General features: G+C 31.0%; 1 protein-coding gene and 1 long non-coding RNA gene across 4 annotated transcripts in view; one reads left to right on the top strand and one right to left on the bottom strand.

Annotated features, from left to right (window-relative positions):
- Window positions 1-13224, bottom strand: part of LOC100875053 (Malic enzyme b) — a 30178-nt gene extending 16954 nt beyond the window's left edge. For 2 of the 3 annotated variants that reach the window (XR_013040375.1, XM_076539292.1), the window contains exon 1: window positions 12863-13224. Coding sequence is in view for 2 of the 3 variants with exons in the window: in XM_076539292.1 (XP_076395407.1) it covers window positions 12863-12888 (26 nt within the window). In the remaining variant the exon portion in view is untranslated. The remainder of the gene's footprint in view (window positions 1-12862) is intronic. The other variant, XM_076539293.1, reaches the window with a different exon arrangement.
- Window positions 10020-16207, top strand: part of LOC143265701 (uncharacterized) — a 44537-nt gene continuing 38349 nt past the window's right edge. The window contains exon 1 of the long non-coding RNA XR_013040376.1: window positions 10020-10252. This is a non-coding gene — a long non-coding RNA (uncharacterized LOC143265701). The remainder of the gene's footprint in view (window positions 10253-16207) is intronic.

The raw sequence follows: 16207 nt of genomic DNA, 5'->3' as shown, positions 1-16207 counted from the left end.
AATCAATCATTAAAATTAAAAATAAACCATAATCACATCACATTGAAACTGATAAAATAAAATTAACTAAAAGCACCCTAATATTTTATCGATTGTACTTAAACATTTATGCAAGTTATAAATAGCGAAATGTTCAACACAGATTTTTATTTATACTATAAACACATCTTCGAATAAATTCCATTGTGCCGCAGCTACACGAATTAAGATGCAATTACAAGTCACCTGTGCGAAGAATAAGAATTCGATTGCATTCGTTTCCTGTTTACAAGATATAATAGAAATACTATCATAATCCGTGTATTCTCTGAATTTCCACAAAGAAGCTTCTTATCGACTGATTCACAGGAGGCATTCTTTTATAGTCTGAAACGTCGGTAATCTTTTGATACCTGCTAAGACGTAAAACGAAAAAATTGAGAAAGGTCTTGTGCAATTATTTCTCAATTTACGTAGCTTATTTTGATGCATTATATTTTATCTGATAAGAAAGCAGCAGTTTGAAATAAACTGAGACAAAAGCAAAGAGTAGATATAACACTAGACAAGGAAACCTAGAGAGAGGCAGAGGACCAATTTAAATGCCCGAATCAAAAGAATCGGGGGTGCGTATGCGCACAGTGTAGAAGTATGGTGGTCGAAAAGAATAGTTTAAACCTGCATATTCACCAGTAATTTATTTCTAATAAATATTTTGTCATATCTCTGTAACACATTCATCCGTAATTTCTTGTGATAGTTTTTCATTTTCTTAGAAGTTATTTGTAATAATCATTTCCGTAATACATATTCTTCAAATATATTTTGTAGAGCAATCATTTTTATTCTTTTCTTTTTCAACTTTTCAACGCGGTAAAATTGATAAAAATACCCCGAAAGACAATATTGTATACAGAAAATTTATTACGAATATATTCCAAATTATTATTAGAGATTGACGCGAAAGATTTGCTCGATTTAAATTTCCCGCTCGTTTGTATAACCAATTTAAAGGGACAGTTTTTGAGAGATCAAAGGTGCCGAGATCAAAGATTACAATTTATTATAACAACATTACAATATAAAATATAAAGCGGTAATTAAAGCAGCGACTATAAAAAATAATTCACTAAAAACTTAATAGTTCATTTAAAAAATGAACTATATAAAATGAACCATAAATGAATTATATCCGTATCATCAATGCGAATCGTTTAAAATATCGCGCAGAAAAAATTGTTATATAGGAAGAGCACAAGAGACGTCGACAAAAAGCTCTAATTAGTTTAATTATATATTATGCCAGGGAACACGGCTCACGTTCTAGTTTTTAACGAAATTGCGTTTGAAGCCGGTTTATGGACCCCTGACAGAGATGTTTGCCAATTAGTACGTTCAACCGAATGACTCATTTGCTAAAGGGAGGTTTAGCGAAACTACACGCGTGAGAAGAGGTCAGAATCGCGTGGTGGAAATACACGATTAACGTCATCCACGATACTGAATCATTCTAGTCGATAATTCATCCCTGGAACACTCCACGCAATCTTTCTTCGCGTCGGACACTTGTTGCCAGCTAACGTGAGCTTCTTCCGTAGACAATTGACTGCGATGGGTGGTTTCTTATAGGAAGACATATTGCAAATATTATTTTTTTATATTCACAAATTTTTGTATTTTTTGGATTTGTTAATGATTGAGAGATTTTAGATATTTGAATTTTGGAATATTGGGATATTTGAATTTTGGGATTTTGGAATTTGGGGATTTTGGAATTTGGGGATTTTGGAATTTGGGAATTTGGAATTTTCGGATTTTGGAATTTTGGAAGTTTGGAATTTTGGGATTTTGGAATTTTTGAATATTGGAATTTTTGGATTTTGGAATTTTTGGATTTTGGAATTTTTGCATTTTGGAATTTTTGGGTTTTGGAATTTTTGGATTTTGGAATTTTTGGATTTTGGAATTTTTGGATTTTGGAATTTTGGGATTTTGGAATTTTTGGATATTGGAATTTTTGGATTTTGGAATTTTTGGATTTTGGAACTTTTGGATTTTGGGATTTTGGAATTTTGGAATTTTGGAATTTCAGAATTTTTAATTTTTGTAGTATGCAAATCCCTAGATCTCCGAATCCCCATATTCCCAAATCCCTATATCCCCAAATCCCTATATTTCCAAATCCCTATATCCCTAAATCCCTATACTCCCAAATCCCTGTATCCCTAAATCCCTATACTTCCAAATCCCTGTATCCCCAAATCCCTATACTCCCAAATCTCTATATCCCCAAATCCCAATACCCTCAAATCCCCATATCCCCAAATCCCAAAATCCCCAAATCCCCACACCCTAAAATCCCTACATCCTAAAAACTTCAAATCTTAACCCATTCACAAGACTTCAAACAACCCAAAATCCCTATGAAGTAACAAGTGGTCGTCTTCTCAAACTTCAAGTGTGAAGTTGTCACATCAGCCCCAGGAAAGCAAGATTCGCTCTTCATATGTAGATACATGCATGAACGAGATCGATCGAGCCTGGTCGAGTTACGTTGCCAAAATATTTTCGATGGCCTGGCTTGGGAGTAGTAAATCAACAAGTCGCGATACCAACAGCCTCTTTGGCTTGATGCCTCGTGAACGCGATCGTCGGCCGTTCCTTTTGCGACCACCGACTTGGTGATTGATGAAATTGCGATTACTCTATTGAACCAATTGTCCACCGATTCAATTTTCAACAGATTTTCTGACGCCACGTGATTTCATTCCTCTGTGTCATGTGATAGATTGGTTCTATTGAGAGCGGTGATATTTGAAATTGTGGGAAATGATGGGAATAGGTGGGTTATATTGAATTAGTATGGCAATCAGATAATTAGTTTCAGTAGAGTTATGTTCTAGGTTGATTACGTTTTAGGTTGATTACGTTTTAGATTGATTACGTTTGAGGTTGGTTTTAGTTAAATTATTTGCTGCTTAATTTTAGTTGGTTTTGTTGAAGAAGAATTTTTGATATTTTAGTTGCCATAAAATAACAAGTTTCGTAATTAAAATTTCATAGTAAAATTAGTGTACATCCTTGTGGTTTTTAATGTTCCTTAATAATTACTATATAAAAGATATATAAAGGGTGTTTCACAATTAGTATACGTCCCTGAAATGAGAGGTAGCTGACGTGATTCTGAATAATATTTTCCTTTGCAAAAATTCGATTTAAAGCTTCGTTTTTGAATTATTAAGGAAAAACACGGACCAATCAGAGCGCGAGGATTGCGCATGCGCAGACGCGAGTATCACGCTTGCGCAGACGCGAGAGCGCAGCTTCGAGCCTAGAGGCGGAGCGTGCGTAATTCTCGCGCTCTGATTGGTCCGTGTTTTTCCTTAATAACTCAAAAACGAAGCTTCACACCCAATTTTCGTAAAGGGAAATTTTATTCAGAATCACGTCAGCTACCCACCATTTCAAGGACCTACACTAATTGTAAGACAACCTGTATATAAAGATACATATCTGAATATAAATATACGAACATACACATAAAGATACATTTACTAAGTTTATGATTGTTCTCCGAAACAAATTAAGTTCAACAAAGAACTATTTTTATATCAGTAACTCAGAAAATAATTAAACTCGACAACACGTAGGAAAGTTACGCGAGTTATGCACATCAAAGCGTCATGACACTGAAAATACCACAATGTGGAGAGCGTGTATCGATTGAAGATGAGCTAAAGGTATTGCAGCTAGAGAGGTCGAGTAGCTCGTCGATAACGTGATACCTCGTTATTTGATAATGTGTTCTCCAACGCGATATTCAATAACCGCGTTCACAATGTTCAACCACTTATAGTAATTTAATATTTTAACCGATTGGCTGCTGATTTGATCTTAAGAAATTTTCCATTGGTTACGATTTGACTTTTCTAGGCTTACAGTGATGGAGATGCTATTTATAATGCCTTTGTCAACAATGGACATTATTAAATACTTTACAGTGTAATCAAACTTTTGCTGTAATAACTTGCTATTTTGATGCAATCAAATTTTAATTTGCATTTTAGAAGATTTGTGGGAGTTTAGGTTATTAAATGCATCTGTAGAGATACATAAATTTTTTCGTTTTTATGCTTCATATTATTACTCACTTATGTATACATTTTACTTTAAAAACATAATTTAAAACATTATTTAAAACATTTTATTTTAATGTTTTAGGTTATAATTTAGGTTATAATTTTCTAATTTTTATGCTTCATATTATTACTCACTTATGTATACATTTTATTTTAAAAACATAATTAAAAACATTATTTACAACATTTTATTTTAATGTTTTAGGTTATAATTTAGGTTATAATTTTCTAATTTTTATGCTTCATATTATTACTCATTTATGTGTACATTTTATTTTAAAAACATAATTTAAAACATTATTTAAAACATTTTATTTTAATGTTTTAGGTTATAATTTTCTAATTTTTATGCTTCATATTATTACTCACTTATGTATACATTTTATTTTAAAAACATAATTAAAAACATTATTTACAACATTTTATTTTAATACGTTTTAGGTTATAATTTTTTTAAATTGAATTTTAAACTTGTTACTTCAATTTCCAAAGTTTATCCGCAAAATTGTAGTGACGTATTTCAAATTGACTGAGCCGTGACGATTTTTGTAAATCAATATTGACCGACTAACCTAAATTCGTATCAATCGAGAAATCAGTACGTATCGATAGTGTAATCAATTACGTGGCTTGAAAATTACGGTATCTATTATGAAAGATGCTATAGACGATGTGTGTTCTGTTCGAAAATATAAAATAGATTGTAGGTCACTGTCTGAAACAGTCTGTGGACGATAAAAATTTTTATTACTTTATTTCTTAGTGTTTCGTTATTTTTGAGTTAAAATTAACTTCACAAATATCAAGATTAATAAATTGATAAAATTATAAATTAGGGAGAAATTTATTTGTGGATACAATACAATTAAAAATAATTAAATAGTCAAGAAATAATTTTGGTTGTGAAGAAATAAATTTTGACTGCAAAAAATAATTGTTGATTATTGAAAATTATTGTTGATCATAAAAAATAATTTTTGACTACAAAAAATAATTTTTAAATGTGTAAAACAATATTTGATAACAAAGAAATAATTTCTGCCTATAAAAAACAGTATCCAAATACAAAGAAATAATTTTTGACTATAAAGAAAAAATTTCTGATTATAAAAAATAATATCTAAATACAAAGAAATAATTTTTAACAACAAATAATAATTTTTGACTACAAAAAATAATTTTTGACTATAAAGAAATATTTTCTGACTAAAAAAAATAATACTTGACTACAAAGAAATAATTTCTGTCCAAAATAAATAATCTTTTAACACAAATTTCTCACAAAAAAATAACAATTTACTAAAAATAAAATAATTCCCAAAAAAGTGCCTAATAATTAATTTCAAGAATTGCATGACACTTCTAAAATTCTTATACTTGTGCCAAGTAACGTTAACCAAAAATTAGGACAACGTATTTATCATCAGACACATAAGTCCATTAAGATTTGTCGATTAGGCGTGAGTCATAGATAATGGCTGGACATCCTGTAATAGATGCTTATCGGTTTGATCTGGTTACAACTAAACTACGGAACGAAACGCGTGATTACAATTGATCTTGTTTCATAATCGTAGTCATAACACAATAGAAGATTATTTAAACTTTTACCAGAGATCAATTCCTTAGAAAAGAAATACATACTTCTAGGATGTATATTCTGGGTACAATAATATTGCACTTCTGAAAAGAGAACGGGGTAATCTATTATTATTTCGGTGGCATGTCGCCAAATTTAGAGAAATAACTCAGAAAAATTTACTTCGTTTTGAAAGAAAAAAATGTATTTTTATTTGCAAGTTTTAAAATTAATACTAAAGTTTTGAAATTCATACTAAAGTTGTAATATTAATATTAAAGTTTTGAAATGAATACTAAAATTGTAATATTAATACTAAAATTTTGAAATTAATACTAAAACTGTAATATTAATACTAAAGTTTTAAAATTAATACTAAAGTTGTGATATTAATACTAAAGTTTTCAAATTCATACTAAAGTTGTAATATTAATATTAAAGTTTTGAAATGAATACTAAAATTGTAATATTAATACTAAAGTTTTGAAATTAATACTAAAACTGTAATATTAATACTAAAGTTGTAAAATTAATATTAAAATATATAGTTAATGTAGTATAATAATTTAATTTAGTACATTTGTATTATTGTGACTCAAATTAATTTCTGTATTAAATATTTTAAGAAAATGTCCAGGATATTTATTTATGTCAGTGTATATTTTAGATGTGGAATTTATTGCAATTACTCTTGTACAAGTTATATTTTAAAATTTTAATAATTTCTATTTTTTGTAACATCAAATGTTTTATTATTTGAGTTAAAATTAATTTTACCATCACATGATTTTTGTGAATTAAATGAAAAATAAATTTGATGATAATAAATGAAAAATAAGTCTAATGATAATAAATGAAAAATAAATCTAATAATAGTTAAATGGAAAAATAAATCTAATTATAGTTAAATGAAAAATAAATATAATAATAGTTAAATGGAAAAATAAATCTAATTATAGTTAAATGATAAATAAGTCTAATAATAATAATTGAAAAATAAATAGAATAATAGTTAAATGAAAAATAAATTTAATAATAGTTAAATGAAAAATAAGTCGAATGATAATAAATGAAAAATAAATATAATAATAGTTAAATGGAAAAATAAATCTAATTATAGTTAAATGAAAAATAAGTCGAATGATAATAAATGAAAAATAAATATAATAATAGTTAAATGAAAAATAAATTTAATAATAGTTAAATAAAAAAATAAATCTAATAATAGTTAAATGAGAAATAAGTCTAATGTTAATAAATGAAAAAATAAATCTAATAATAGTTAAAGGAAAAAATAAGTCTAACAATAATAAATGAAAAATAAATCTAATAATAGTAAAATATTAATTTGCAAATAAATTTGGCAGTGAAACTTGGAACCAGTGAAAATGGAGCTCCTTTCTTTACGCAACGTATTTATGGGATCAGCTTCGCCCTCTATCAGAAGGTGGCCTTGGTCATTACGGTTTCCTCGTCATCGAATGAGCTACGTGACAGCAGTGACGTTACCTACTATTTCAACGGAAGCACGTGGTATTCCAAGTTCCAATAAAGGAAAAATATCGTCATTCCTAGTATTACACTTTCAACTTTATTGTGATAAACGTAGTAAATATTCATAGCTTCTTATTCCATCAGAAGAATGGTTCCAGTTATGAGGAAACATTAAAAGAATTACAATGAATCATACTTTGAATCATGCAAATTGTTCATTATTAGAAATACTAGACTTTATTAGCTTATTACTATTACTTGCAAGTGTGAGTAATATTTTTAATATATTCATTTATTTATTTATTTAGTGAAATTTTTATTTGGGATACAAGAGTCTGACACTTTGAGAGAGAGTGTGCTGCTGTATAGTTTTACAATACACACTAACAGTCAAAAGTGTACTAACTGTTAATTGACATGTAAAATAAAATTCTTTGAATGTCAATAATCAGATAAAAATTATTAGTGAAGCTTGATATTTTGTTAAAATAATATTAGTCAAAGTGATTGATATTAAATTTTGCCAAAATAGTATTAGTCAAAATGATTGATATTAAATTTGCTAAAATAATATTAGTCAAAATGATAGATATTAAATTTTGCCACAATAATATTAGTCAAAAATCATTGATATTAAATTTTGCTAAAATAAAATTAGTCAAAATGATAGATATTAAATTTGCCAAAATAACAATAAAAATCATTGAAATTAAATTTGCCAAAATATTAGTCAGAATGATTGATACTTGTAAAATAGTGTCCTCATTAAAAAATTTACCTATAACATTATAGAAGAGGTTGTAAATAAATAATTTTGCCATAATTTTCATTAAACAAAAAAAATGAAAATTATGTAAAAGTCCTGTGCTTCGTCCTGAACCACAAAAAAACATATTTAGAAATGTATGCATTATGTAAGTTAGTCCATTTAACGTATTACGTAAAGTACCAATATAACTTCTCTGGTTTGCAATGACACAAGCCATGACGTACAATTTCCAAAGATTCCCACAGACAAATTTTCGATGACATAAAAAGGAAAATGTCATTTTCGTGTCGTATTATGTTTATCGTAAGTTTACAAAGTAGTTCTTGAAACCACAACTTCGAATTAAAGAGCGATAACTGAAACGTACCATGAATACTAAAAAATGGAATTAACGTACCGATACGAGTGACGTGGAAGTTAATAATGTTTAACTGTTTAACAATTAGACGATTTATCGGGTTTCTTGTTTGAGAAGTTTGAGAAAATTTTCATTTTCATTCAAATATAGTAATATATATTTTTTTAATTTTTCACCTCATTTTCAGTTTTCAATATTAAAATATAAATCTACTAAAAATAAAAATCTACTAAGAATTAATGATACTAACAAATTTTTTAGTGAAATTGACTGAGAATTAATTATAAAAAAATTCAAAAATGAAATTGACTCAGAAATAATAATAAAGAAATTCAAAAATGAATTTGGCTAAAAATTAATCATAAAAGAATTCAAAAATGAATTTGACAGAATTAATCACAAAAAAATTCAAAACTGAATCTGACTGAGAATTAATAATAAAAAAATTAAAAAATGAAATTGACTCACAAATAATAATAAAAAGATTCAACAATGAATTAGACTCAAAATTAATAATAAAAAAATTCAACAATGAATTTGACTCAAAATTAATAATAAAAAAATTCAAAAATGAATTTGACTCAGAATTAATCACAAAAAAAATTCAAAACTGAAACTGACTGAGAATGAAACTATTAAAAATTGAAGAGACTTATTAATTTATCTAAAAGATGAAAATTATCATCTTTAAAAATGAATTTCCTAATAATCTTAAATTATGATCTCTTATTTATCCTTGACTTTGTTCAGCATTGCATTCGTTCAATTTCAATTATTTCAAAAAATAAAACAATTCTATTTCCGTCGCATAAAATGAAAGCGTAACGGAGAACAAAGGGGTTAAACAGACCCCAAAGATCAATGTCTATTACTCTATATTTATAACTATGAAGCTTACAACGGTCTATTTAAAGTGTCCTCAATCTCCTGTAACCTTGAATTACTCAAAGGTCACATACGTACACTCCAAAACACGAGACTACAAAAGTAAAAACCAATATGTTAAAAATTAAAAACCAATATGTCAAATATTGTAAAAACCAATATGTTAAAAATGAAAATCTAATATGTCAAATATTATAAAAACCAATATGTTAAATATTGTAAAAACCAACATGTTAAAAATTGTAAAAACTAATATGTTAAAAATTGTAAAAACCAATATGTTAAAAATTAAAAACCAATATGTCAAATATTGTAAAAACCAATATGTTAAAAATGAAAATCTAATATGTCAAATATTATAAAAACCAATATGTTAAATATTGTAAAAACCAACATGTTAAAAATTGTAAAAACTAATATGTTAAAAATTGTAAAAACCAATATGTTAAAAATTAAAAACCAATATGTCAAATATTGTAAAAACCAATATGTTAAAAATGAAAATCTAATATGTCAAATATTATAAAAACCAATATGTTAAATATTGTAAAAACCAACATGTTAAAAATTGTAAAAACTAATATGTTAAAAATTGTAAAAACCAATATGTTAAAAATTAAAAACCAATATGTTAAAAATTAAAAACCAATAATTTGAAAATGTGGCACCGTGAAAATTCAGAAATTTGAGAATCTAAAAATTGGAAAGTTAAAAAATTATAAATTGCAATTGCAGAAATAAAAATTGTTGAATTTAAAAAGTCTGGACATCTCCAAAGGAAGATGCAACGTTAAAAGACCCACCATTTTTCTACACACCAGGGACCGATTCGTGGGCTCCCTATATCCGTTACCGTTTAGGTTTTATCGTACAGTCGCATAACGTGTCGTAAACTAATCGCGTTTGAAAAAGAATTCGACACGCCGTGTGTAGAGGACAAGCAATTGCCAAATGTGTGTATAACAGCGAATGCGTTTGTGAAGTTATGTAAACAGTGTACGCTATTGCCATCGTAATAACGGTATCATCAACTGTTTTGTGGAACGCAGGTAAATAGAACGAAAACGGTATCTCTTACATTGTCTGATATTAGATATAAAGTTTCATTTTTTAACTTCTTTTAAAATATAATAGATTGGTAGATGATTGGTACATGATACGGCACAAGTCTTTGAAGTTCTAAAATTTAAAAAGTTGTCAAAGTTCTAAAAATTTTTAATTTTTAAGTTTTAAAATTTCACAAGTCTTCAAAGTTTTAAGAATCTTAAATTTCACGAGTTGTCAAACTTCCAAACATCTTGAATTTCAAAATTCTAAAATTTCTTAGTTTCAAACTTTCAAAAATGCTAAATTTCAAAGTTAAAAAATTCCTTAGGGTTCCAAACTTTCAAAAATCCTAAGTTTCAAACTTAAAAAATTCCCTAGGGTTTCAAACTTTCAGAAATCCCAAATTTCAAAAGTAAAACATTCCCTAGGGTTTCAAACTTTCAACAATCCTAAGTTTCAAAGTTAAAAAATTCCCTAGGGTTTCAAACTCCCAAAACTCCTAAAGTTGAAACTTCTAAAATTCTCCAAAAGTTCCCTAAAAATTTCCCAAACTTGCACCGTCCATAACCTTCAAAAATTCCAAGTCTCAAATCCCTAAAATTTAAAAATTCCAATTTGTTTGTCCCAGTACACGTCTCCACAAAGTAACAAATTCCAAACTTCCTGCTTCGTCAAGTGAGGCTGGGTATTCAGCGAACGTATCTATTTTTGTGATTCCAATGGCGGATGTTTTTCAGAGAAATCTGCGGAATAAAATAATATTCCGTTCATTGATCGAGGTTGGGTTGAACGATCTCTATGACGTTACATCTCTTTAGGGCTAGGTGGGTTAAAAACTGTTCCTCCTTTTACTTGGCATTTGATGCATGATGGGATATATTTTAACCTACTTCAAAAATTCAAAGTATTCATAGTCATTCAGTTTAATATTTTATTTAAAATTTTGTACAAGTTTGACAACATGTGAAATTAAAGATTTTTAGAACTTTGACGACTTGTGAAATTTTGTAACTTTGAAATTTGGGATTTCTGAAAGTTTGAAACCCTAGGGAATTTTTTAACTTTGAAACTTAGGATTTTTGATAGTTTGAAACCCTAGGGAATTTTTTAACTGTGAAATTTGAGATTTCTGAAAGTTTGAAACCCTAGAAAATTTTACAACTTTGAAAACTTGTGAAATTTTAGAACCTTGAAATTTTCATATTTTGTAATAAATTAACTAAATGTGTAAATAATATATGAACCACATTTTGTTCAAGTCTGACAAAATCTTTCAACCGAGGGTGGAAAGTTCCACCAAGGACGAACCCTGTCCCCCTCCTAAATTTTTCGACAGACGTTGATTCATTCGGGGGTCGACGTTCCTCAGGATTACTGGTTATAGGATGAGAAATGGCTGCGGATAAAATAGAAAGGCCCTAACGTTATTTTCCTGGTATCGACAGAAATTAAATCTTACATACTCACTTACTATACTTTCCAATTTAAGAATTGTACAACTCAAAAATTTACAATTTTATCTTTCTAAATCCATGGGGTCTTTAATATTCAAATTGGATCATCAAACTTTTAATTTTCTGTACTTATAAATTTTTATATTATTTATTTTTGATTAATGAAATTTTTGGATATTGAAATTTATTAAATTTCTGACTAAAAAATTATTAAATTTACAAAGCTGTAAATTCATAAATTTTCATTTCTGTTCTTGCAATTTATAATTACTGAACTCTTCTGTTTGTAAATATTCAAATTTCTAAATTTTCACAGTGCCACATTTTCAAATGACAAATTTTCCAATTTCTAAATTTTCAAATTTCTAAATTTTCACAGTGCCACATTTTCAAACGCCAAATTTTCCAATTCCTAAATTTCCAAATTCTAAATCTTCGCACTACCAATTTTTCCAATTTCTAAATTCTCACATCCCCTAGTACTGTGATCATAGGCTTTCCAATACCTAAATTTTCAAATTCTAAATCTTGACACTACCAACTTTTCCAATTTCTAAATTCTCACATCCCCTAGTACCATGATGACAATCTTCCCAATTCCTAAATTTTTATATCTCCAAATTTTCACATTTTTAAATCCGCAAACTTCAACCTTCCCAAAATCCCACCTTCTCACTTCCCAACCCCCCAAACCACCCTAGCAAAATCTCCAAACCCCCAACTCCTGAAACCCACCAAAAAATCAATGAATGGGCGGTCCTCTCCCTCGGTCATGACCCGTCCCTAGGGAATCTTTCGGCGGCGAGCGTGTCGAAAGAAAGAAAGAAAGGTAGTCAAATTTTGGAACGTATCGCGCTAGGATTCCGTTTGGCACTGTCCCACAAGAGCGGCACGTTAACGTGGCCTCGTATCGATCGGCTGATTCCCAGCGCGTTCCTATTTTCAGCACTGCATTGCGGCAGAAGCTAGGTTACAACGGCCCTTCTCGCGTATTCCCACTGGCATTTTCCGCTCCTCTCGGCGCTCGTCTCGGCGCGCACGTGCGTGCCCTGACCGTGCACCGGTGCCTCAAAGGCAGAGCTACCTTTAATCGAGTGTGTACGCGGGCTATATCTCGGTTACGGGTGGTTTTGTGCAAAAATTATTTCAGGTACTCACAATATAGATCTCTGCAGGACGAACATCTCGCTCCTCGCGTGTTCACAGCTGATCACCTCCCACCCGACAGGACCAACGCGCGACTGCGCGTTTTCGGCTAATCGTACACCTACCAATGCCGACCCGTTTGCCCGCGCTCGCCGCCGCCGCTCTGTCTGCCACACTCGCACACCTCTTTTCCCTTTCGGCTTCGTCCATGCAACCGGTCACGCATACGCACGACTGAATTTCTACGCAATACTATTCATGCCGGTGTGAAATGCACGTCGATCCCGTACCTTTCTTCCTTGCCAACCGAACACGATACCCGGGCCCCACGGAGACGCTCACCCGAAGACCGATCGAGTGTGAGTGAATGAATGTGCTACGACGAGCCGGTGCTTCACCAGGCGCCGACGATTGCCGAACATTGCCGACCGTACACGTACACGCTCGCTTTTTTGATAGCGTATCGCGGGTACTTCGTAGGACGGTGGGTTGAGAGTGGGTTGGGAGCGGATGGTTAGGGGATCGCGGGCGGATTGTGGGACTTATGGGAAATGGGACCGAGGTTGATAATTTGGGGATGGTAACAAGATGAGTTTGGTTGCAATGTTAAATTGTGGGTTATTTGAGGTGCTTATGTTGTAAATGGGGAGAGGAACTTTGGGACTTAGAGCTTTGGGTCTTTGGGATGTTGGGACTTGAGAAGTTTGGGACTTTGGGTCTTGGGAACTTTGGAAGGAGTGTGGGATTTTGGGCTTTTGGCAGTTTCGGATCTTGGAAACTTGGGAGTTTGGATCTTGAGAGTTTGGGACCTTGGTATTTTTGAACTTTGAGATTTTGGGACTTTGGGACTTTGGGACGTTGAAATTTGGAAGGAGTGTGGGACTTTGGGGTTTTGAAACTTTGGGATCTTGGAAACTTGGGACTATGGGATCTTGAGAGTTTGGGACCTTGGTATTTTTGAACTTTCAGATTTTGGGACTTTGGGACTTTGGGATTTAGGGACTCTGGAATTTTAGAAGCTTGAAATTTTGAAATTTTGGGCCTCTGGATTCCTGACACTTTTGGATGTTAAAAATTTGAGATTTTAAAGCTTTCAGAGTTTGGGACCTTGGTATTTCTGAGCTCTGGGACTTTGGGACTTTGGGACTTAGGACCTCTGGAATTTTGAAAGCTTGAAACATTGAAATTTTGGGGATCTAAGTTTCTGAAACTTTTGAATGTTAAAAATTTGAGATTTTAGAGCTTTCAGAGTTTGTGACCTTGGTATTTGTGAGCTCTGGGACTTTGGGGCTTTGGGACTCTGGAATTTTAGAAGCATGAAATTTTGAAATTTTGGCACTCTGGATTTCTGACACTCTTGAAAGTTGGAAATTTGAGATTTTAGAGCTTTCAGAGTTTGGGACCTTAATATTACTGAGCTTTGGGACTTTGAGGCTTTGGGACTTAAGAACATTAGAATTTTTGTACTTCTACATCTTAAAGTTTTTAAATGTTGGCACTTTAATTTTTAATATTTTTGGACGTTGAAAATTTGAATTTCCCGCGCTTTTTCTTATTTCAAAAATATCTTACGGTAATAGAAATTCTTATTCATATTTTTGTTTGTCTGATTTAAGAAACGTTGAACAGAACATTAACAACATTTGATATTTAATAATAATTTTATCGAATGAAAAATGTCTGTCTTGATAAATTCTCGACTGAAGATAACAGTTTTTATCGAAAGGTGTAGCGATAAAGTATCTCTTTTTATCGTTGTGTGTCGCCACCTGCTTGAGAATGAAACACCTCTGATTAATAGAAATATCTTTCATACTTTGCAATTTATATTTTAGTATTTCATTCTTTTCGAAGTTAAATTTTGATCTGTTTACTATTGAAAATGTTATGTAAGAGACATTGTTAATACTTTGTCAAAGATAAAATTCAAAAAGTACAAAAAGTGTAATACTTACGTTTGAGTCATTCCACTTCAAATCGATTATTTTTAGACAACACCATTTACGATTTTGCTCTAATCAAAATATGTTATACTCCACATAAAATTAGGATGGGTTTAAGTCATCATTTTGCCTATTTCGAATTTGTTAAAAAATAACGAGCCTTCAAAGTTTGCAATTTTTCCCATTTTGCGAAAATAGGCTTCACTCACGAATTTTTTTCTCAGAAACCACTCAACCGATTTAGCTAAATTCTTTTCTGTTTTATTCACAAAAGATTAAGCTATTTTAAAATATTTTTTTTAATTCCCTCAATATGTTATGAAATGTCAAAAAATTTAAACAAATTCTTTTTTTGCATTTTTTTCAATGAGGGACGTAAGGGTTTAAATTTAAAAAAAAATATTGTCATATTCTTTGAAGCTTCCTCTTTGAAATGAGTCCCTCAGAACGATGGAGACTCGAAAACGTTACTACATTAATCGAGAATATGATTTCCTACACAAAATCATGCGGTTCCTCAAGTACAAGTTTTCCTCAAAAATACTTTCGTTAGAATACAACGAAGTATTCACCTCGGCGCGAACATTTACAAGGCACTTATATGGACATTCTTCCCACTCTAATTGCCGGTAGACAGTTATCTCAACCAATTCCGTTCAGACATTTACGCGATGTAAAAGAATTTCATGGCTACTTAAAGTTGAAGTGGTAGATCTTTCGTTGCTTAACGATGCAGCGTAGTTACGTTGGAATTTAAACCATTCTTCTCAGCATCGTAGCTTGTTTTCGGCTAAAAAGACCAACAAGCGGGAAACGGAGAATGCACAAGGTGAAATTGATGAACAGGTTTTCTCGGTAAATTTACAAAGTACTTCTACGCGGTGCGCGATTGCGGAACTTTTCGATATTCTACTTACTCGGCATTTTCGATATAAGCGATCTTCAGCCATGGAGAACTTTCGATGTTATTTATGTTCGAATTTCACGGACTCTTGATGGGTTCGCAGAATTCAGATTTTACCGGTTTGGGGTGGTGGGATTCGAGGATTTTTGGGGTTGGGGATGTGGGAATTTGGGAAATTGGAATTTGGGGAGGTGGGAATTTGGAGGGTGGAAGATTCAGGAAATTTGGGGGTTAGGGGATTTGGAAATCTAGGGATTTCGGAGATTAGGGATTTGGGAATTTTGGGATTTGGAAGTTTTGGAATTTGGGAACTTAGGGATTTGGAAGCTTTGGAATTTGGGAATTTTGGGATTTGGAAATTTTGGGAATTTGGGAGCTTAGGGATTTGGAAGCTTTGGAATTTGGGAGCTTAGAGATTTGGGGGAATTTTGGGATTTGGAAATTTTGGGAATTTGGGAGCTCAAGGATTTGGGAATTTAGGGATTTGGGAACTTAGGGATTTGGAAGCTT

Source organism: Megachile rotundata, chromosome 13, assembly GCF_050947335.1.
Source record: "Megachile rotundata isolate GNS110a chromosome 13, iyMegRotu1, whole genome shotgun sequence".
NCBI lineage: Eukaryota > Metazoa > Arthropoda > Insecta > Hymenoptera > Megachilidae > Megachile > Megachile rotundata.
This window is presented reverse-complemented; position numbering and strand designations above follow the sequence as displayed.